Genomic DNA, 22,531 nt, shown 5'->3' with positions numbered 1-22,531 from the left:
GGCCCCTTTAAGGCTTGGCCTACGTGGCAGCCGCTGGAGCTGCCGACGAGGAGCGAGGCAGGCCGCCGGGCACTTCCTGTGGAGGCCGCAGCGGGCGCGGGCGCGGGCGCGGGCGCCGAGAGGCCGAACGCCAAGCGAGCGAGCGAGAGAGCCGAGCCTCCCGCCGCCGCCATGGGCCAGAACGACCTGATGGGCACGGCCGAGGACTTCGCCGACCAGGTGCGGCCTGCGGGCCTGGCTGGCCTCCCCGCCGGGGTCCCTCCCGCAGAGCCCCTCCCCAGGACCCCCTCTCCCGGTCCCCGTCGCCCCCACCCCGGCCCCGGGCCCTGGCCGACCCCAGAGTCCGTTCGCCCTTCCCGGAGCTCCGCACGGCCACCCCGAGGCCTGGGCCCTGCCCTCTCCCTTCCCAACCCCACCGGAGGGATCGCGCCCCCTCCCCCAACCAGGGCCGTCCCTTCTGGGCTCGTCGCCCGTCCTGACCTGGGACACCCCCAAATCCATCCTCGGGCCCTGCCTGCCCTTCTCGCCGCCTCCCCACCAGGGCTCGGGGTGTGTTCTCGGGCCCTACTTCAGCACCCAATTCGGCGACCTGTCCCCTCATCCTGGCCCGGGCCTTCCTGGAAGGTGAAGGGTGTGAGTGGCTACTTCCACGCCTCCTGAGAAGGTGCCCAGAGTCCCTTGGGGGCTTGGGGAAAAGTCCTCTCCATTCCCAACTGTTGGGGTGGTCCCTGCACGCTTTTCCTTTTACTGGACACTCTTAGGAGGCGGGGTGGGGAGCTGGGATCCTAAACGGGTTGGTCAGACTGGAGGCTGGGGTTCCTGCCAGAGGAAAGGGGGCGTCCTGGTATGCACCCCAACGACAGAAAGCCACAGCACTTTTTCTTTCCTCTTTCCCAGATGTGGTGGACTCCTGGGGTCCCTTTGACCCTGCATTTTCCCTCCCTGGACTCTGCCCTGGGACTGAATTGAATGGGTGTCTGTACACAAACCTGGGAGGAGGGGAAGCCTCTCCTCCTGGGGATTGTTCCTTCCAGAAGTGTACAGGTGGCAGTCTGAGCGACAGGGAAGCCCTTGAAACAGGCAGTTGAGTAAGACTGTTCACGGTATTAAAACTAGCTGGACAGACTCAGGTCCTGGAGGGGGAGAGGACCAAGCCTCCACCCTCTCGTTTGACTTGCTCCGCAAAAAGATCGTGGTGGGGATTATTTAGTTGCGTGCTTTTTACTTCTGAAAGTATCCGCTATGTGTTGAGATTAACAGTCTTAGCCCCTGCAGGCAGATTCTTGTCGGGACCAATTGCCGCCGTTGCCTAGGTTCACTTGATGTGTGTGTGTGTGTGTGTGTGCGCGCGCGCGCGCGTGTGTGCTTCTGGTAGAGTTCAAAGTAGTGAGGTTAACATTTTAACTTTTATGGGGCGATATCAAGTCATATACGCAGGGGCTGGGCTTCTTAGAAGGCTTGTGCGTGTGGTATGATTTTTTTTTTCAATAAGTGAGCGTTTTCTGATCAGTTATCAGTGAACGAGATTTTCCGTTCCCCTCGAGGGATGGTATCTCTCTAGTATGGCCTCGTAATTGGGTCCTCAGGGCCCCACTTTCCTGTGAGCCAATACGTTAAAACCAATTTGGGGGAAAGTATGTCAACTTGAAGAAATAGTTTTTTCCTGTGATTCTAGACACAGTTTAAAAATTGTGTCCCTCGCAAAAACAGTTCATCTCGAAAGCTCTCAAGAACGAAGTAGGCCTTCTTTGTCCGTTTTCACTGACATAATTTTAGTGACCCAATTTTCTTCCCCCAAGTAGCAACTCCCTAAGAAGATGGCTCCTTTTAGCCACGGGTACTGGGAGCTATGAACACTCACTGTTAAGCCTGGAAAACCCTGGTTTTGCAAGTGAATTTCATAATCAAACCTAGATAAAATGTCCCCAGCTGAGCTGCTGCCAACTATCAAATGATAAACTCTTCTACTGAAAAAAAAAGTTCAGGTCTCTTTACATAATCCTTCCTTCTTTGCCTTTCATGCATTTTGTTTGTTATCAATGAAAGCAGCAGAATCTTGCACCCAGAAAGGTCCTTGAGGGGCAATGGGGTCGGCCTGCACCAAGTTACTGTGGGGAAGAGGACGAGGCCCACTGAGGCACCTGGCCGGGCCTGGGGCCATGGCCTGGGAGCCAACCCAGCTCTGGCCTCGAGGCTAGTGCCACATGCATCATGCTTCTGAGGCCGGGTGTCCCTCTTCTGGCACGTGCAGGGCAAAGCACTCGCTGTGGAAGGCCATGCTGCTACAGACCAAAGTGGACCGAGGCAGCGTCTGTCTGGCTCTTGCTGTCAAGAGCCTGCAAGCAAGTGCGGGCTCTTGCTGTCAGCTTATCAGCACCAGGGCCCCACCTTGGTGGTGGCAGAGAGTATCAGCAGACACCGCCGTGCCCCTTGGTGGGTGACTTGGGAGGGCAGCAGCACTGGTTCTCCTTAAAACCAAAGTCGGGCCTCTTCTGCCACAGGCAGGCTTGGCGCGTGCGGGAGGAGGACGCTGGGGCTTTCGTTTTGAACGCTTCTCCACATCGCATTAAAACAAGCTGCCAATATTAAAGGTGCTGAGAGCCCGGGCTTTTAAAATGAAAGTGATCTAATTTGAAGGGAATAGGGAAATACCGAGGTCACTGATCAGATAATGTGACGTATCCATTTTTCCTAGTCTTGGCTTCAGAAAACAAGCATAAATGAAGTGACAGGATTTGACCAGAAAGCTGGGGCTGTTAAGAGTGGGACCTACAAAGGCCTGTGCAGCCCTTGGTACTTAAGACAGTGATTGCGAACCTTAACGGCACCTGCGCTGGGCCAGGTCCGCCGGACGTAATACTTGTCTCCCCCTGGACCGTGTGAGGTTGGCCGTGGTGTCTCCATCTTCAGGTGCGGAGACGGAGGCTTGCCGCCGTGGTGCATGGCACGTGGTGGGCTCAAGTTCTGGGTCCCGTCTTGTACCCCTCCCTGGCCTCCTCGCCGCCTGGCCATACTGTGACCTGTCCTTCAGGTCTGCAGAGGCAAGAGCAGCGGGTAAGTGGCCTGGTTAGTTTCCGCTGACAGGCTCCTCCCGAGGGCAGCTCTGGCATCGAGCACCTGCCCCAGGCAGCCAGGGACAGTGTCCTCCGGCTCCCAGGAGGCCAGGTGCTGGAGAAACTGCTGAGAGTGCTCTCGGGAGCTCGGCCCTCAGAGGCCATCTGAGACCAGGTCGGCAGGGCCAGAGACTAATGAACTCAGCTGTCCAAAATCATGCCAGCTGGTATTGACTGGCAACCTGCAGGAGGTAACTTCGAGCACATTTACACCAGTAAACGAGGGTGTTAGTTAGCACTTAATGGGTTCTGCTTGATGGCTCATCACCAAGGTGACAGATAACGCTGCACGGGGCCTTATTCTCCAGTGTACTTGGTATTCTTACCTGTCCTTTGGCATGACAGAGCCAGTCTTAGGAGCTGTCACCCCCAGGAGCTCCCCTTGACCTCTGGTCAAGTGTGGGATAGCGAGCGTGGCCCTGACAGGACACGGAACTGGGCACATACAGCCACAGGTGTCAAGAGCTCTGGCCCAACAGCTCGTGATGGCTGTCAGGTGTGGTGACGGTGGGTTCTGAGCATTTTCCTCATGTACCTCGGGTCTGTCACCTGCCCCGCCAAGGGTTTCCTGTCCTGTGCCACCAGGACTGGGGAGAGAGCAGGGAGGAGCTGACTCATTCTTAGACAGGAGGTTTAGAAAAGCCACCCCACCTCTTCTGGTGGAGACATGGGGACACTGGTTGGCACTTCTGGAAAGGGATGTACAGCTGTCTTCTCTTCTGCGTGGCGTGTCACTTCCCTCCTACAGTTAGTTAGGCTCTGTGTCACGCGTGGATTCTTAGTAGAGAAAGCCAGACCATCTCTCCAGCTTAGGGCCAGTTGACACCTCTTCCTGGCTGTCGAGGTACAACGTGAAACTACAGAGCAGCACTCAGGGACTCGCTGGGGGGTTCTGGGTCACGGTGGACGCGCATGTGAGTCACCGAACTCCTGCACCCACCTGACTCAGCCTGCTGTGAGGGAAGTCACCCGGCCACAGATTCCAATTTGCTGGGATGTGCAGGCGTGAGCTGGCCCTGGATGAGGGCAGCCCCAGTCCCCGGTGACAAGGAAGGCTGACCTGCCTGTTCGTCTTCCTTGGAGTTCTCACTAACCAAGAACTGCAGACTGCTTTCTTCAGTTCCTTTTTGTCCTGAAATACTAAGAGAAAGGAGGCTTTTCTGTGTTCTGTGGGAGCTGCAGGTGGCTGTGTGACATGACCACGGTATCCAGAGTTACAACTCGGGCTGGGTATAATTACATTTCTTAAATCCCCTTCAATCCTCCAAAATAATAACCCCTTGTAAATAAATCTCAGCTTCGCGTATTTCTGAGGTCCCTCAGATGCTGTCACTGCTTGTGAACAGATCGTGATGGATCGTGGGGGTCTGAGACGCCTGTGAACGGTCTGCCTCAGACGATACCAGGGACTGTGTCACCCCCTCCTGCAGGCTTACCGCCCCATGTCTGCCTGCAGCAGTTGTGTCACGGTTCTCTCCTGAGTGCCGCGGCAGGCGCGGTCAGCAGGCAGCCCCTGGCCACCAGGGCCCGTAGTGGATGCTGGACGCTCGCCTAGCGCGCGCATCGGTCAGGCGCCGCTCTCGCCCTTGGGTGCTGCCTGGATACCTGTTATCAGGGCTCTTCTCTGCCGTCCTGAGGGGACACTGGCTTTTGGACACTGTCTAGAGCAGCATGATGTGGGTTCAGTGGCCAGGACTGAACCATTGTGACCAAAACACCTGTAGGGAATAAGATCAAAATTGGGTCTGGTCTCATGTTAAACAGTTCTTTTCCTTCGTGTTCAGTCCACACAGGTGCTCGTCAGAGGGTAGCTGGTTTCCAAGGGGCCCTGCATTGGCCTGGCTTACAGAGCAGGCAGCCTAGGCCACGTTTGACGTGGTAAGCAGGGCATGCTTAGTTCAGAGCAGATTCCTGGATTTTGCATTTTTTCCCCAAAGCAAAGAGATGTCTGTCTCCTGGGCACGTCTGCTCAGGGAAGGAGGAATGAATTACCCGTCTGAGGGGCAGGCTCGCTCTCTTGTTCTTTAATCCTCTTGACCCAGACACTCAAATTAAGAGTACAGACTCATCACGGAGGCTTTTAAACACTGCCTCCGTCTCGCAGCTGCACTGCCCGCCCGTGTTCGCCGTGGGCCCCAGCTCTGCTGCTCCTGGTGAGGACGGACGGATGGACGGACAGACTAGGCAGAGAGCAGCTTTCAGCTCCAACTGGGACGCCAGTCCGAGCACCTCTGTCTGTCCCTGCACTGCCTTTTGCACCCCAGCCCCGGGAGTCCCCCCGTGGCTCCCGTCCTCTGGTGTGGGCCTGGCCCAGGTGTCCAGGTGAGGCGCGTGTCGTTGCCAGGGTCTCTCGGCGGGGCCTGGACGTGAAGGCTGTTGTGTTAGAGCCCAGGAGGTCTCTTTATCTCCTGGAGGACACGGGGTGATCACACCGTTGCTGGGCCTTTCGAAAGCATTTGGGCCATGAAGCAGAAACGGGAGGGTGTGTGGCGTCAGCGTCCCCCAGTCTCCAGATGTGAGGCAGTTTGTGTGTGTGTTTACACTGAATGTGTGTACATCTGTTTGTTCTGCGTGGACTCCAGAATTCATATAGCAGCATTTGGGACCTTCTCTCTTCTCCTGCGTATTCAAGTTGGGAAGAACCTTAGCAACCATTAAGCCAGTTGTCCTCGCTTTGTAGGATAGCAGAGGCCCCCCAAAGTGACTCATCTTGTCCGTGGTGACAGTGCACCGGCTGGTGGGTAGCAGTCAGGGTGAGGGCACGGGGCGTCAGGCTCAGCCCGTGGTCATGTCCCTGCCCGCTTGGGTGTCCGTCTCACTTGCTTCGCCGCCGCCTCAGTGCGGGCTCAGGGCGAGCAGCCGTGTGCAGAATTTGACGTCTGGGGCCTCAGGCTCAGTAGAGTGGAAGGGAATGGACGCCTGGCTTCCAATCGTGTCCTCCTCGCCCTCCCTGCCTGCCTCCCAGGTGAGCCGGCTCTCGCTGTGCTGAGGAGCCAAAGCTGAGGAACTAATGGTTGAACTTCACAACCAGAGGCTCACTAACTGCAAGGGACAGCTTTATCAGTTTCTAGGATGTTCAAGCAACTCTTCAAAATGCCAAAAGTTAACCAATGCTCTTGTCTCCGTCTTCATTTATTCCCACAATAGGTTTAATCAGTCCTACGAGGGGCCGTGGCATTCATTCCCCTGTCCTTTGAGGGGTCAGACTCATGGGTGCCCTTTAGACTCGCTTGCTGACACATCACCCATGTGGGTGGGTCCCCGATCTTTCTCCCGAGTTCCTGCTATGTTATCATGTATCGTAGGATTTCTGTCCCTTTGTATCAGAGTAAGAGAAAGTGCACGTGGTATACCCGAATGACATTTGTACCTCGGTGTCTACTTGCATTTGTGTCCTAATCATGCCAATCATAAATGGCATGACTCGCACGGAGTAGGCGGAAGTTATAAATGTTTCTCTCGTTGACATTTGCCAGTGGTTTTACACACTTGAATTTCATAGCTGTCGAAACAGTTGTCCATCCCATTTGTTAGCATGTTTTTAGTTTGCTTTGGCCTAGCAGGCTTCTAAAAAAATCCCGGAGCTTTCTAGCCATGAGCCATACCAAGTTCAGGTGTGTACCGACAGTTGAACACACAGAGTTGCCCAAGTGCCATTCTGAGCTCTGGAGGGGAACTCTCAAGGTCCGGGAGTGCACCTTGGTTCCTGACCGCACACAGCTGCTGGCCAGAGGCTGGCGGTTCCTCCCTGCCCACAGCTTTTGGGGATACGGGAGCTTATTATTGACCGACCATGAAGCCCTCTCGGCCTGGGACCCTGGCTGTCACCTCAGCGGACTGTTGTCTTGAGTCCACTCAGCTCTCTTCTGTCTAGAGGGTCTCTGAGCATCACCAGGGTGGAGGGGAGGCCAAGGGCTCAGCCGTGACCAGCAGGCTGGGTCAGGCCAGCACCGCTTTGGGGGAGCCCCTCTCCCTTCTGGGGTTCAGCTCTCATTTGTAAAATGAGAGGTTCTTAAGGGGGTGGGGGTGATTTGGCCCCCACCCCAAGGGACATGTGGCAGTGTCTGGAGGCATTCTTGGTTGTTACAGTTGGAGGGGGGCTGCTAATGGCATCTAGTGGGCACAGGCCAGGGATGCTGCTAGCCACCCGTCCGTGCAGGACACCCCACAATAAAGGACGGCCCTGTCCAGGACGCAGTAGGGCCACCAGGAGGAACTCTGGGCTAGGTGACCTCCAAGGGCTTATCCCCTCTGCCATTCGGGGATTCTGATCTGCTGACGCCCTTGCCTGAGAACAGAAGCTGTGGCTTGTGGCAGTCCACATTTGATGACTGTAGTTGCCACCTACACGTGTCTGCTGAGATGACAGAGGAGGTCAGAAGCGTGTCACGCCGTCACCTTACGGGGCCTGACCCGACAGCCCAGTGCAGGGTTGTGGCACATCTGGACCCACAGGGTGTGCCGGCAGCAGTCGCTAAGTCACATGCACGGCGCCCAGGACCCACCTGGCTGGGGTGTGGTGGCCCTGCGAGGCCCTCATGGTGTCTGTGGCCCCGCAGTTCCTCCGAGTCACGAAGCAGTACCTGCCGCACGTGGCGCGCCTGTGCCTGATCAGCACGTTCCTGGAGGACGGGGTCCGCATGTGGTTCCAGTGGGGCGAGCAGCGGGACTACATCGACAGCACGTGGGGCTGCGGCTACCTGCTGGCCTCCTCCTTCGTGTTCCTCAACCTGCTGGGCCAGCTGAGTAAGTGGCTCTCTCACCACCACCACGGCCAAAGCGCGTGATCGTTAGACACCCGGCGACAGTGGTGGCCCTGAGGGTCTCCCGGGAGGTGCCAGGCCTGGGAGTTGGTGCTACAAGCCTTTGGGTGGGGGCTCTGGGCTCGGTGCTGGGGGCTTGCTAAGGAAGTAGGACACAGTCCCTGTTGTAAGTGCCCAAAGCAGGAGATGTGGGTGACCTGGGTGGGCCAGCGAGGAGCCCAGACAGTGAAAAACTAAGGTGTCTGGAAAGGAGACATAGAGGTAAACGGGGAAGGGAAGGGAAAGCACTGGGCCGGAATGCAGCTCACGTTGGCCTCAGGCCTTCTGGTGGCAGCCCTCCCGCCCTTGTACCTGTGTGGCATGAAGGGGACTTGCGCTTGTCAGCCGGTCCTGAAGCATGCCACAGTAGAGCCTCTGCTGGCAGCTGACTGGGAACGTGGCCCGCACTCTGTAGCAAGGGACCCACTGTGCAGCCCAGTGGGGTCGTGTGTGGGGTCCGTGCCTGCCCCTCCTTCTCCTACCAGCTGATTTTGGCTTGGGGTAGGTCGTGGGGCTCCTGCCACAGCTGGGGGACTAACTGGGGTGTCTCCTCGCCAGGCCTTCCCCCGAAGGCCCTGACCCCTACCCTTCTCCTTTCCAGCTGGCTGCATCCTCGTGTTGAGCAGGAACTTCGTGCAGTACGCCTGCTTCGGGCTCTTCGGAATCATAGCCCTACAGGTGAATGGGGTGCACGGCCGGGGCCTTAGGAATCAGCCCTGCAGGTACACGGGGCTCGTGGTCAGGGCCTCGCCTGTCCTTGCTCTAGTGGGAACAGTTTCTGAAAAGGCATTTTTGAGGATTCAGCATCACTCCCCCTCCAGCTCTCAGTGTCTCTGCCTGAACTCCTTTTCTGAGAAATCACTCAATTTTCCTCAAGGCAAGCTCAAGAAAACTAGACGGCCAAGCGGGGCTGGGGAGGCTGGTACCCCTCAGTGCTGAGCTCTGGGTCCCCACCTTTTGCCACTTTCCTGAGTTTCCTTTGACGAGGGGAGAGAGCACACGGCTGGCAGCAGCCAGGACACTTACGGTTTTCCGTCATAAAGCAGATGAGCCAGCTATTCAGATGACACCTTTAACACCTAACATTTCAGTCTGATCAATGGTCGCAGAGCTGCCATGCTCTCCAGACAGCTTTGGCCCAGCTGGTTAAGCAGGTCCAGGGGTCACCAGCATGCTCTGAGAAAGGCTGAGCCCAACTGCTGACTTGGGAGTTGGCCGGCATGTCCTACAAAATGGTTTTGTGCGTTTATATTTGAAAAATTACCTATCGGCATTAATTCTGTAGAAACAGCAGTTTATTTGAGAGTGCTGAGACTTGTTTTCCTCTGTCCTCTGTCCCCTCAGACGATTGCCTACAGCATTTTATGGGACTTGAAGTTTTTGATGAGGTACGTGACCCTGCTTGGAGAGTTCAGTGTTCCTCCCTCCCACCTCTGAACTCGCCGCTGTAACTGTCAGTTGGCGGAAACTTCGTGGGGTCCAGACTGTGCTAAGAATCTGTGGTGGGTGTTGGCAAAGCCTTCCCCACCCCCATCCACAGCCTAAAACACAAGTGAGAATGAAGTCGTCTCTCCCGACCCTGAATTTCACGTGGGAGGGAGGGTCCAAGTGGAAACACTCTTGCTCACAGGGACCCAGCCTGTCAACAGTAACGGTGTGGCCAGAACTGGGTTGAGCGTCCGGGGGAGCCATCACTCTTCAGTGGTACAGACACATCCGTGTCTCCACTCGCAGAAAGCTGCTCGTAGGTGGTCCCGTGGGCTCACACCCACCTGGTCCTCTTTGAGCTGGACAAAGGGACGTAGGGCCGACTGGTCTGGGGGCCCTGGAGAGCCTGCTGAGCCCTAGCAACGAGCCTGGCGTTTCTGTTCTCAGGAACCTGGCCCTGGGAGGCGGCTTGTTGCTGCTCTTAGCGGAGTCCCGTTCAGAGGGGAAGAGCATGTTTGCGGGCGTCCCCACCATGCGCGAGAGCTCCCCCAAACAGTACATGCAGCTCGGGGGCAGGGTCCTGCTGGTCTTGATGTTCATGACCCTCCTGCACTTCGACGCCAGCTTCTTCTCTGTAAGTATTCCGGCTCGCTTCAGGGGGTCTGCCCTGCTGTCCTTGGGAAGGGGTGCGGCCCCTGACCCTGTCCCCCACTGTGTAGTGAGCATAGCCGGGGGGCGGTGGGGGGCACTGGAAGGAGCTGGCTCAAAGGAAGCAACTGTTTTTATCCTATTAAGAGAAACAGAAAACTGTCAGGCTCTTGTTTGCTAAGAAGCCACCTTTCAAACAAAGGAAGTCGAGACCGCCTGACCTCCCGGGGGGTCCTGGTGCCAGTTTAGACCCTTTTGTTTGCTTCCTTCCTCACCACTCGCATACCTTGGTCACATAATCTTTGTGCCAGGTATTGGGGGTACGGAGTTCAGATTCTGTCCTTGTCCCCCAGGAGCTTACAGAGCACTAGCTGAGTGTGTGCCCTCCAGGGCGTCTCCGGCTGTGGGACGCGAGGCGGCTTCTAAGATGTGGAGGTCCACCAGGCCCAAACTTCGGCGGGTCCGGGGAAAGCTCTGCCTGCTAAGTGGGGATTTGTCTTCCCCACACCTTCTGCACTTAGCGTTGTGCTGTCTCCTCCCCGCACCTGTTTCCCCCCCCCCCCCCGCCAACGCAGCAGCACACCCTTAGTGGCGTCTTCTTGGAGCAGCCCCTTAGAAAACACGCGGCACCTCTTCTCCCTCACGCCTTTTGTCTCTTACCTCTCCGCCTGCGCAGATTCTCCAGAACATCGTGGGCACGGCGCTGATGATCTTAGTGGCCATCGGCTTCAAAACCAAGCTGGCTGCCTTGACTCTGGTCGTCTGGCTGTTCGCCATCAACGTGTATTTCAACGCCTTCTGGACCATTCCTGTCTACAAGCCCATGCACGACTTTCTCAAGTACGACTTCTTCCAGACCATGTCGGTGATCGGGGGCTTGCTCCTGGTGGTGGCTCTGGGCCCCGGCGGCGTCTCCATGGACGAGAAGAAGAAAGAGTGGTAACAGACCCCTGCCTGGCTAAGACCCGTGGCCACGGAGGACCGGTTCGGGATGGATTCGACAAAACTGCCAGCATTTATGTCCTCTTCCCTCCCCTCCCTTGGTAAAGGCACAGATGTTTTGAGAACTTTATTTGCAGACACCTGAAAATTGATGGCTAAATCTGCTCTGGACCCACAACCTGGTCGCTGACCATTCAGAGCTGGCCGGCCGGTTAGCTCCTCCCTCCCCAAGGCGAGGCCTTCGCTTCCTGGCGCAGCTGGGGTGGCTGGGGCCTCTGTCCTCTTTTTGTTTCTCTTCTTTGGGTGGTGGGGGGCCTTTGAGCTGTACTGTGAGCAGATACATCTGTGTACCATTCAAAGCAGTCTCCCTCTTATTTTTTTAAAAGTTTACGTTTTTAGCTAAAACTACTAAATGATTTGGGATGGCCCAGCCAAACATCAAACACACTGTCAAATTCCCTGGTTTAAAATCGAGTCAGTGGCTTCCACGCTGTTTCTGCCCTGCCCTGTTAACACTTTACAGGGACAGTGAAAACACCTAGAGAAACTCAACCCCCCCCAAAGAATGAAGCATTCTATTAGAGGGGCAACGGTTCATGGTGCAAGTCGTTGATTAATCAGAAAATTGGCTCGGACTGCTGCCGCTTTTTTATGGGGTCACACCCCAGGAGCTTAAGTGGCTCAAGGTGGGGTTGGGCATACTAGAAGTCCTAGGGTAGACGGCCCGGAGCCTGCAGGGACCCGCATGCCCGCAGGCCTGGCTGTGGGGCAGGGCAGTGACAGCGTCGGCTCGCAGACCAGTTACCTCACACTTGACCTTGTGCAGCCTGCGGAAGCCACGGGCAGAGCTGGCCCTGGCCCTGGCCGATGCCCGCCCGGTGTTTCTTTGGATTGGGGATTCTCCCAGGCTGTGCAGCCACGACTTACCTTTTCATGAGGCTGTTGCTTGCTCAGATCGTCTATTTGCTATGCTGAATGCAGCCCAGATTCCTTTTTACGATTTGTGATGCCTTACCGGTTGGATCTGACTCCTGTATTTCAAGTTTTCTAACATTGCCTTACACTGCGTTTCTCTTCTTGGGGGGTGAGTGCCCGTTAGTTCTCCACTCGTCCTCGTGTAGTGGAGGCCACCAGGGGAGTCGGCACTTGTCTGTGCCCCTGTTGTCTTCTCCCTGGTCCTTCGGGGGCAGGCTGACTTGGCCAGCCTGACCAGACGCGGAACGAGGGCCCAGAGGCCGGTCAACCAGGCCTCGGGGCTTGTCTTTCCTCTGGTTGTCAGCTAGGTGTGCAGGCCTGAGTGCCACCCCGTCCTGAGCCAGGCTCCATGCTCACCTTCCAGACCGGAGCCAGGGTGAGGTGTGGAGACCTCATGTCCCCAGTTGACTTCACGGGTACGGTGAGGCCACCTTTTGTCCAGCAAATCTCTGAGACCTGTACTTGGCTCTGCTGCTGGACCCACCTAACCCCAGGGGTGATGGAGCACTTTTCGCCACCCGACCTGTGTCCCAGCCACATCCGGAGTGTTACTGAGATAAAGCAATGGCTGAAGGACAGAGGGCGTTTCTATTCCCGGTCACTCGCTACATGTAGGAGGGTGGTTTCTTGACTCAACTTTAGCCGGTGGTCTCTTGGTCGACACCCTCTTCCCTGTTAACACAGCACGACAGCCCCGTCCAGTGGCACCATTGGCCAAGCTGGTCTCCCTGGGGCACGGTTTCTGGCAGGGTACGGGTGCTTGGCCCTGTGCTTGGGAGACCTTGTTGATTTGTGGTAACTACGACTGAGCCCAGGAGGCCGAGTGGCATGGTCGTGCCCGGTCGTCCTCGATGCCGGAGGCCGTTGCTGCCGCCCGGAACCCTCTCGCCCCCAGTGGGCTAGTGCCTGGGCCGGGGAGACGCCCTTGTGAGGAGGAGCGGAACATCCAATCTACCAGTTGGTTTTGGCAAAACAACTTCTGAATAAATTTTTGCTTTATGTGGGAAACAGGTATAAGTCTCATTTTATGCTGTATTTTATATCTTAGTTGTGTTTGAAACGTTTTAATTTTTGGAAACACATCAAAATAAATAATGGCATTTGTTGTATGCAGTGTGGTCCTCCGGTGCCGTCCAGTCGGGAGGGACCTGGCCAGGGCTCTCCAGGTGCCGCAGGGAGCAAGCGGCTTCGCGGAGGGCCACTCAGAAGCCACGTCCAGACAGAATTCTCTTGGGGTCCCTGCTATGTCCTGGATGTGGGGGATGGGACCCCGACATCTGTGGGACAGACTCCCAGCCCTGCCTTCCGGGGTGGAGAAATGAGTGGATGGAGAAAGCCCTGGGCCACCCCAGGAGGACACACAGGGACAGCCAGACACGAGATGACGTGCCTGAAGGACTCGAAAGGCTTTCAAGATGTTTTTCTCCAGCAACTGTTTATTAACCCGCCTGCTTAAAAGACCTGAAGCACTTAGGTTTGCGGTGATGACTTTTGAACCTCTTCTTTGGTGAGCCCAACTGCTTCTGTGGCGGGAACAGAGTTCTGATCAGCTCGGAGAGGCAGGGTGCTGAGCAGGCTTCCGCCCCCACCCGCAGACAGGGAGGTTTCGGCTGGGAACTCCTAGATCAGCTCTCCACCCACGGCTTCCCTTACCGCTGCAGCTTCCGGGGTGACTCCACAGGGCTCACAAAGGGCAGCGCTTTGAATTCCCACACCTCACAGCAAAGACCTGACCTCTTAGCCCCTTCTGTTCTTCTGGCAAAGGGAACGAGGCTGGTGTCTAATCCAGTGCTTCCCTCTAGGTTCCTGTGCTGCACTCAGGAGGCTGTCCCCAGACCAGTGGTCTTGAACCTGATCCCTGGAGCCGGGCTTCCTTGCAAACCAGGAAGCAGCCCCATGCCAGCAGAGCAGCCTTGGCTCCTAGCTTACGTTACATGTTAGTTAGTTTGGGATTTTATCTGCGAAAAGGGTTCTTGTTTTACTTTTCAAAAGAAATTGCAAACCAGTGCGAAGGAAGCGGCTGCGGTTAGCAGCCCTGCAGGTGCCACTCACCGTGCCGCGCTTGAGGGTCAGCTCCCGGTCTCCTTCCATCTCCTCTCTGTCGCCAGGGCCCTGTTCTCTTGGACGCGTTGGCTTCCTGTCCTCATGTATCAGAAAGTCATCGGGGCTGTCCCTGTGCTCGCTCTGCCCCAGGTCCTTCTTTGTGAACAGCTCGGCTAGAAGGAAAAGGGATCGGCTGCTGGAGGTGAAGTTCACCTGCACAGGGCTAAGGGGGTAAGTGGGAAGAACAGGCCAGAGCCCGCCCGGCGCTGATGGAAACGGACAGCACCGGAGGGGACATGCGCCCTCTTACGTGGGTACAGGTCTGTCATGCTGGTGTCGCTGTCACTCGGGGCTGCGCTGTCATCATCGCTGGACTCGGGTTCCCAGAAGGCTTCCCTGGGGCGAAGCGGCCCATCACCGTCCCTCTGGTCTTCCTTCCTCTTCCTCTTGTGCAGGAGGCAGGCGGGCACATACTCCACACCCTGCTTCTGACACTCTTCATCTGGGAGACAGGCCAGGACACTGACTGGATCTCTCCGTGTCTCCCTGTCCTCCAGACCCCTGTGCCCCAGCCCACTGCATACAAAGAGGCGATGGCAGAGAAATGCCATCAGCTCAGTCCCTACCAGGAGAGGAGGGAGGCCAGCGGGGGTGTGGGCCGAGGGGCAAGATGGTGCAGGTCGGCTTGGAGCACGTCCTCTGGCCCCAGCCAGGCTCCAGGAAGCAGCGGTTGGGAGGGCACCGAAGGGGCACGGGGCTCAACTGCAGCTTGGCCTGGAAGCCAGGCCAGCCTGTCACCAGGAGGAGACTGAAGCCCTCTCTTACTCAGGCACAGCGGCTGGAGCCTGGCCTGGAAGTTGGCCTTTGCCGACTCCTGGCCCGAGGCAGAGGGGCAGGAATGAGGCTTCCCTGGAAGGACCTCACAGGAGTGACCCGGCTGCTGGAGCTCGCCCTCTGTCAGCACGAGCCTCTGCAGTCCAGTGCAGCTCCCTCAGGGGAGGAGGCTGGGCGGGGGCTGCTCTCACTGTCCCAAGTCCCGCCATCGTCACTCGGGGTGGACAAGCCCCGTTGGACCCTGGCCCGGAGCTCACTGTCCACTTCCAACTACCTCCAGGGCCCTATCCCGCTTCATCTCTGCTACCGTCTCCGTGGCCCCACAGCGGCCTGTCACAGGAACCCACAGATGGCATCTCCTCACAGTGGCGTTGGCCAGGTCTCCTGGCCGCCATGCTGCTTCCTTCAGACCACTCCTCGTCCTGTCTCCGCTCCAAGGTCCAGCATTATAAGTTACTCCTGCTCACAGGTACCCAGCCCCACAGCTCCTTCCTGCCTGCCCGAGCAGCTGTACATGACAAGAAAATCAAGTCCCCGGGCTCTGTGTTGGCTCTACAGGGACCCAAGAAACGGCCTGGAAAAGGAGCGTCCACTTTCGCCCTCAGGTGAAGACTGGGCCTCGATTCTTCACTGGGAAACAGTCAAGCCTTTGGACGGCCAGGCCCCGTCTTCCCATCATCAAACTCACCTGGCTGCCCCCACCTGCTCCTCCTTCCCTGGCCCCACGGCGCTGCAGGCCACTGCCCCACTCCAGCCTGCTGGGTCCCCACCACGCCACTCAGCGGCCTCTGTGTAACTCCCAGGTCACTTTTCTGTCTCATCTTCCCCTTGGTAACACCTGATGAGTCCCCCCTCTCCAGCCTGCTGGGTCCCCACCACGCCACTCAGCGGCCTCTGTGTAACTCCCAGGTCACTTTTCTGTCTCATCTTCCCCTTGGTAACACCTGATGAGTCCCCCCTTTCCTCCTCGAGTCTCCTCTCTGCCCAGACACGACTCGGCCTGGGTCCTCCTCACCTTCCGGGGCTCCTCAGTGTGCAGGCCCCGCCCCATCCCCTCTCGCCTGCCTCCAGGGACACAAATGCCACCTTGTGTCAACAGGGCACATCGTCTGAGTGCTGGTCCATGTTTTCAACAGCCACCTTCCCGGCCACACCCCCAATTTAAAATGTTCCCATTTTCCTCTGAGTTTTCCCAGAAAGCCTCTTATTCAGATTCCACTCTCGTGACACCATCTGTCCTCTACCAGTTAGTTCTCAGGCCAAGAACCTGGGAATCGGTTATGCCTTCCTCTCCCTCACTCCCCTCATCTAGTGATTCTATGCACAAAACAGTGCACCTCTGTCCACATCGTTCCATCTGCCCCGCCAACACCTGGTGACCCAGCCACCTTCATCCTCAGTCACCAGGTGTCCCCTCATCCACTCCTTCCTGTCCTCAGAGGAACAGGGATGCGGAGACAAACTAACCAGGCGAGTCCCCACCGTGACCCTCTCAGTGCATCCCCACGGCACAAGCTCCTGACCAGGGCCTCCACGAACCTGTGTGGTCTCGTCCCCGCCTACCTTTCTAACCCCACAGTGCACGGTGGCACAATGAAGACGCACCCTCAGGACCTCCCACGGCCAAGAGTGTTTCTGCCTCAGACCTCGCACAGAGCCTGGCCTCTCCTGGAGCACTCCCCCTATTCCACATGTCCCCCCCGTCTCAGGCTAAAGACAAGCCCTCAGAGAGCCAGCCTTCCCCAGGCCCCCCGTGTAAGGCAGGCCCTCCTGGCTCTCTGGGCATCGATTATAGCAAGTCCTTCAATAACGTCGTTTTACTGTACCACTGATGAGATGTCATAGGAACTTAACTCTTGTTTATGTCAATTAGCTGATGACAAAACTGGCTCCTTATACATCGTTCCACCTAAAGTTGCAGAGCTTATTGAGGGACGTTAAGTGAGGACTCACTGTGCTGCGCAGTCTGCTTCCTGCTTTGCACCTGTTTCTGTCCTCCTCCCTCTCGGCACTGTGCCAGGCCCAGGCCTGTGCATCCCCCAAGCACTGCCAAATGACCAACAGGCCACTTCCTGGGGGAGGGCAGGCATGCACCCCAACACCTGTGACTGAGGCAGGCGTGTCCCCCATAGCACTTACAGTTATGCAGAGCTTTCTGGTATCGCCGGCCCTGCGTATGCCGCAGTACGTGCTCTGGGGACCTGTTGATGTGCCGCAGGGTGAGTTTGCAGAACAACTGGTGCCTAAGGGGCAGGGAGAACGTGGTTTGCAGGGGGAGTTCACAAGCAAGGATCCAGACCCATCTGCACCGCGGCTGCATCTCAGAATCGCCCCCGAGGCTGATGGGGAGGCGGGGAGTGGAAGGGGTCTACTACGTGGACTGAGCATCAGGATTCTTAAAATCTCCAGAGCACTTCCCCTCTGCCGGGGGGTCAGAACCACTGATCCTGACGGATGGTGGCTTGACGGTCTGGCTGGTCGGAGCCAGGCCAGCCTCCCCAGATTGCTCCGGCAGAAGAACGCATGTTGAAAACTGGGCCTGGCAAAGTTCTCCATATACTGGAGCGTTCACCATCACCTCTTCCTTTTGACTATTCTTACCCACCGCACACTCTCAGCTCCACCAAAGCTCTCCTTTAAAATGAAGGTGTGAAGCTGACCTTGTTCAGACCTCAGGTGACAAGCGCACCAATCCTCTATGAAGCAAACAGGCCCAGGTGACAAACCTCGCGTTTACAAAAAAGCAAACAAGCTCAGCAGGGCCGGTATCACCTGGGATCCCACCCAGGTGACTCAGCTCCAGGGCTCCCACCTGCATCGCAGGTCTCCTAACTCCTGGGAAGGTGGGCGCTGCAGAACCGCCCGCATCCTTGAGGAGCGCTCACCCAGCGGGGAGGGGTCGGGGATTCGGAGTCTCCCGCGTAGCAGCGGCCGGACTCAGGCTGGAACTGTCCCACCCGGGCCCCCCGCGTTGCCAGGCCCCCCGCGCGGCCAGGCCCGCGCGCCCCGCCCACGTACGGGTTCTTGGTGCTGGGCACGATGTGCGGCTCGAACTCTGCGTAGTCAAAGGCCGGCGAGGCGCGGACCAGCCGCCGGTACTTCTTGCCGCTGGTGTAGACTCGGAGCTCGGGCAGGCGACAAGGCAGTTCGTGGCCCGTCAGCGCGCACCTCACCTGCGGGCGGAAGGGCAGGGCGGTCAGGGTCCCGGGGCGGGCTGGGGGTCCTGGGGGCAGTCAGGAACTCCCGCCCTGCGGACCTTGCTGGCGCCGGGCTCCAGCCGCAGGCTCGGGTGCTGGCGCAGGAAGGCGCGCACGTCCGCCGGCGGCTCGTTCATGGCTGGCAGGCCCGTGGAGCTGGAAGCTGTGCGCCACTGGAACCGCGTGGAGCCGGGGCCGGGGGCGGGGCCGGGGCGGGGCTCGGCGGCGCCCCGGAAGCAGTTGTCTGCAGGCCCGGGAATGCGCGGCGGGGTGATGGCCGCGGCGGCGCGGTGGCTGGGGCCGCTGCAGCGCGCGGCGGGTGCAGGGCAGGTGAGCGGGGCGGCCGGGCGGAGGCCTGTCGGGCGGGTTAGGGGGCCCGCGCCCGGGCTGAACGAGCTCAGCCAGCCCCTCGCGTCTCCGCAGGCCCCAGCCCGCGCGTGCAGCAGGAGCGTCCTTGGGGTTCGCCCGCGCGCAGGTGAGGACCCGTCCCGGCGTAACCTAGGCACCTGGGGGAAGCCGCCCACCCCTCCACGGTGCACGGGCCCCTGGGCGTTGAGATAAGCTCTGATCGCCTTTATTATATATACTCAGTGCCTCTAAATGGAGCCTTGATTGCGTGTAGGGCAGTCCCAGGGCTGGCTCCTCTCGCACACATATTACACACGCGGCCGAAGACGTTAAGTGACAGCGCAGTGTCTGGTCCGCCTCATGAGGGGCCAACCCAAGATTGAAACCCAGGTGTCTGGGATCCTAAAAGAAAGCACATCTGATCTTCAGAGGTTGCGTGGCCTCTGGACTACAGCAAAGGCTGATGTGGTGTGTAGCGCGCTGTGCACACGTTGGGCTGCCCCAGGCCTGCTTTTTCACCACCACCAAGGCCATGATGCTTTTTTTGGTGGGACTCGCCCTCTGAGCTTAAATGCACTGTGTGTCCATTTTTCATCTTTAAGTTTATGGCCAACGAAAAAGGGAAGCTCATGAGAGAGCTCTGTAAACCACTATCCTGAGTTTGTATCACGTTTGTCCCTTCAAAGCGCAGCAGCCAGAACCTGTGGTCTCGTCTCAGTGCACTCGAATGCACGTCACGGTGCTCCAGAGTGAAAGGCATGGGATGGGGGTGGTTACATCGCCCAGGGTCGAGGCTGGTGGCAGGGCCAGGACTAAGGCCGAGGTCTCCTTTATTTGGTCAGTAAGCATCCACCGAGTGCCATGCACTAGGCACAGGCTGGCTCCTGACTGCCCGGGGTGGTCTGTTCACTGCTTGTGGAGCCCGTGCTCTCGGGCAGTATTAGCGGAGCTGTGAGGAGTGGGCTGCTCCCGTCTATTTATTCAGGGCTTCTGACCCCAGGCCCGTGTTTAAAACTTCCTAGGATTGGCCTGGAGGCCAAGCAGGTGTGGCAGTTCAGCAGCAGAAGCACCTGCCACAAAAGCGGAAGACGACTCCTTTCTCCAGTGGTTCTTGCTTCTCATTCCCGTGACTGCCTTTGGCCTGGGGACATGGCAGGTAAAGAAGACTGGCCTCCAGCTCCTGTGGCTCTGAGTCCTTGACCCTGCTGCCATTTGCCTGGGCTTAGTCTGTTTCCATAGGTCCAGCGTCGGAAGTGGAAGCTGAAGCTGATTGCAGAGCTGGAGTCCAGAGTTATGGCCGAGCCTGTCCCTCTGCCAGCAGAGTGAGTGTGGGGCTGCTGGCCCGGTGGACGTCAGCAGCGGAGCCTGGCTTCTGCTTGCCCCCTGGCCCTCAGATGGGAGCGCTCAAGATGGGTGGTTCTGCTGTGTTTCCTACTGATACCAACCCCTCTGGGGAAGCTACCTGAAGTATATAAAGACTCTGAGATTCTTGCTTTCACCGTCTTTTCAGGGCCACGTACCTGAGGGGCCCCCCACCCCCCGTGCTGTTAGCCCCCTATAGTGGCAGTTCTTGTAGATGGGTGAGGGCAGGCAGTCATGCATGTCTTGACGTGAGTGTATTTTGAAAATGTGTCCTAAATGGTGTCACTGCCTTCTCCCCTCATTTCAAAGCACTGTCCTGGAGGAAGAGCTGTCTTCAGTGAAACTTTCCGGGAGGGGGGCGCATACCAGCGTGTTTGCAGGTGGGGTTGGGTCCCACACATTTGATCAAATTCACACAGCAGTCCACATTGTCAGCTTCTCTTGATGTGGACCGTTCGGCAGCACAGATCTGTTCTCATTTGGCGTCTAAGGAATTAGCTTCCCCCTGTAGCGGGCTCCTTGCACCCCAGCTGTCCCCAGTGCCTGCACATTGCCTCATTCCCTTCAACGTTACTTCTGTGGCCACAGTGGGCTTTGTGGTTTGCAGTCCCGAGGGTTTGTCTTCCTGCCAGACCTTGCTTGGCCTAGCTCTGCTTCTCTCTTCTCCCATGTAGCCCAATGGAACTGAAAAGTCTGGAGTACAGGCCGGTGAAAGTCAGGGGGCACTTTGACCACTCCAAAGAGCTGTACATGATGCCACGGACCATGGTGGACCCGGTCCGGGAGGCCCAGGAGGCCGGCCGGCTCTCCTCCTCCGTCCAGAGCGGTGCCTATGTTGTCACTCCTTTCCACTGCACTGACCTGGGGTGAGTAGGATTCGCAGGGAGCTCACCGGCTTGGCAGATGCAGTTAACACATGCATCTTTTCTTCTTTCCTTTCAACCCCTATCCTTGGGAATATCCTGGGGAACCCAGGAAACGCAGAAAGGTTCAACTGCCTGGAAAGTTCGTAATTTGTAACTGACATTAAGCCAATTCATTTAGCTTATTATTGCACAAGTCCTGTGTTAAGCTTTGAAAGGGATGAAATAGTCTAGTGGTCAATACGTGAAATATAGCATCAGAGACAAGAGGAACTCAGGGGAACCCCCGGCTCTGCCTATAGGTAGTCAAGTTAGGGAAGGCTTCCTAAGGTACTGTTTGAGCCAAACGTGTAGAGATGGGAACATTCCAGGGAAAGGAAATGTGTAAGGGGCACCTCAACTGGAGCAGCTTCCCAAATGTTAAATGTACAGATGAAACCCTGGGCCCGCCCCTCAGTCAGCCTCCGGTTGTAGGTCTGGGACGGGCCCCGCTGCCTTTCTAGCAGGCTGCCCGGTTAGGAGGGAGACTGGAGGCGGATGCACAGGGTGCCGCTCCGTAAGTTCAAGGGAAGTGGGTGTCTGAACCCTGACTCTGGCGGTGTTGGCATGTCCCAGTGGGTGGGGCACACAGCAGAGCTGGGGGTTAACCTCCCAGGGATTGATGGCTCCTGCCAATCAAAACAGGCACCAGAGGAAGGCTTCCCATTGGCACACAGCCTTTCAGGAGTTGGGAGGCCTCCGCCAGCTACTCCCGAGTCCTGCTTTAAACCCTTCCCTGACACACTTCTTTCTGGAGATGCCCGAGTAAACACCGTGATAACCTTATTGAAAAGCTCTTCCCCACTTGAAGCAGCATGCTTTCATTGTTCTAGGGTCACCATCCTGGTAAATAGAGGGTTTGTCCCTAGGAAGAAAGTGAATCCTGACACACGGCAGAAGGGCCAGGTAAGGGCATGACCCCTTCCCTCAGGTGAGCAAGGCTCTGTAGCAAGTACCCAGGCTCCACGTGGAGCCGAAGGAGCAACCTCACTTTCCTTTCCAGATTGAGGGAGAAGTGGACCTGGTCGGGATGGTGCGGTTGGCAGAGACCAGGAAGCCTTTTGTCCCTGAGAACAATCCAGAAAGGAACCACTGGCATTACCGGGACCTGGAGGCCATGGCCAAGCTCACGGGTGCAGACCCCATTTTCATCGACGCGGACTTCAGTACGTTGTGACCAGCCCACCCCAGACCAAGTCTTCAGTAAATAAGGGACCTGCTTACCTTCCTCATTCCAGGGGAGCCCGTTACGTCCCACTGTCTACATTCTAGTGTTGGGGGAGGGATGACAGTATGCTTAGCAGGTACGAAAAGGAGGCAAAGCTCGGGGGCTGGCTGGTTCCACATCAAAGGTCCTACTGAAAGCACTTGAAATTGGCCATGCAAAAATGAGCTCTAAAAAGAGTTAGAAGGCACCAAGCGGCTGGTGACAAATTGAGGGCAGTGAGCCTGTCTCTGCAGAAAGCACCGTCCCTGGAGGACCCATTGGAGGGCAAACCAGAGTGACCCTGAGGAACGAGCACCTGCAGTACATCGTCACCTGGTAAGTCCGTCCCCAGCTGCTCCCTTGCCCCCCACCCCACCTTCAGAACCTGTTCACTTTCTTTCTCTTTTAACCCCAGGTATGGACTCTGTGCAGCCACATCATACCTGTGGTTTAAGAAATTCGTACGTCGGACTCCTGGCCTGTGACAAGATTAGCTGACGATGGAGCCCTGTCCCAGGAAGTCACTGAGGAAACATTTCAAGAGCCCTGTCCCAGGAAGTCACTGAGGAAACATTTCAAGAGACTTGGTTTTGTGCTGGGTCATGTACTATTATTGGTACAAATAAATCTCTACGTGGCGTGCATTCCAGTCTACCTGAAGGTGCTAGTTTTAAGTGGCTGATCAGAAAACCCAGGCTTGGTTCAGAATATTCAAGTACATGCGTGATCA

At 57.2% G+C, this 22,531-nt stretch overlaps 3 protein-coding genes and 1 long non-coding RNA gene across 6 annotated transcripts; 2 read left to right on the top strand and 2 right to left on the bottom strand.

Annotated features, from left to right (window-relative positions):
* Window positions 1-22: 22 nt before the first annotated feature.
* On the top strand, window positions 23-12,391 carry SURF4 (surfeit 4). The gene is made up of 6 exons (XM_033123954.1): window positions 23-219; window positions 7,673-7,859; window positions 8,517-8,593; window positions 9,260-9,303; window positions 9,791-9,977; window positions 10,668-12,391. Exons 1-6 carry the CDS (start codon window positions 172-174, stop codon window positions 10,932-10,934), a joined length of 810 nt encoding a protein of 269 aa, XP_032979845.1. The 5' UTR covers window positions 23-171; the 3' UTR covers window positions 10,935-12,391.
* LOC117032430 (uncharacterized) lies at window positions 9,990-10,780 on the bottom strand. Its single transcript, XR_004424728.1, has 3 exons — window positions 10,652-10,780; window positions 10,278-10,472; window positions 9,990-10,130 (listed from the first exon to the last, which is right to left on the bottom strand). It is a non-coding gene; the product is annotated as an uncharacterized LOC117032430 (long non-coding RNA).
* On the bottom strand, window positions 11,757-18,177 carry SURF2 (surfeit 2). Its single transcript, XM_033123957.1, has 6 exons — window positions 18,042-18,177; window positions 17,804-17,958; window positions 16,925-17,028; window positions 14,262-14,453; window positions 13,961-14,124; window positions 11,757-13,431 (listed from the first exon to the last, which is right to left on the bottom strand). Exons 1-6 carry the CDS (start codon window positions 18,117-18,119, stop codon window positions 13,348-13,350), a joined length of 777 nt encoding a protein of 258 aa, XP_032979848.1. The 5' UTR covers window positions 18,120-18,177; the 3' UTR covers window positions 11,757-13,347.
* Window positions 18,100-22,345, top strand: LOC117032424 (surfeit locus protein 1). 3 transcript variants are annotated; one of them, XR_004424727.1, is made up of 9 exons: window positions 18,100-18,312; window positions 18,406-18,457; window positions 19,353-19,486; window positions 19,570-19,652; window positions 20,367-20,558; window positions 21,598-21,760; window positions 22,056-22,137; window positions 22,217-22,295; window positions 22,326-22,345. XR_004424727.1 is itself a non-coding variant. In XM_033123953.1 (9 exons), the coding sequence occupies exons 1-9, from the start codon at window positions 18,118-18,120 to the stop codon at window positions 22,284-22,286; spliced, it is 1,044 nt and encodes a 347-aa protein (XP_032979844.1). In that variant the 5' UTR covers window positions 18,100-18,117; the 3' UTR covers window positions 22,287-22,345. The 3 variants fall into 3 exon arrangements, 2 of the variants coding, with proteins under 2 accessions (XP_032979844.1, XP_032979843.1); XM_033123953.1 differs by adding an exon at window positions 21,428-21,500 and having other exon boundaries at window positions 22,217-22,345; XM_033123952.1 differs by having other exon boundaries at window positions 22,217-22,335.
* Window positions 22,346-22,531: the final 186 nt, after the last annotated feature.

Source organism: Rhinolophus ferrumequinum, chromosome 12, assembly GCF_004115265.2.
Source record: "Rhinolophus ferrumequinum isolate MPI-CBG mRhiFer1 chromosome 12, mRhiFer1_v1.p, whole genome shotgun sequence".
Classification (NCBI taxonomy): Eukaryota; Metazoa; Chordata; class Mammalia; order Chiroptera; family Rhinolophidae; genus Rhinolophus; species Rhinolophus ferrumequinum.
The sequence above is the reverse complement of the archived record's forward strand: the minus strand, read 5'-3'. Positions and strand labels throughout refer to the sequence as shown.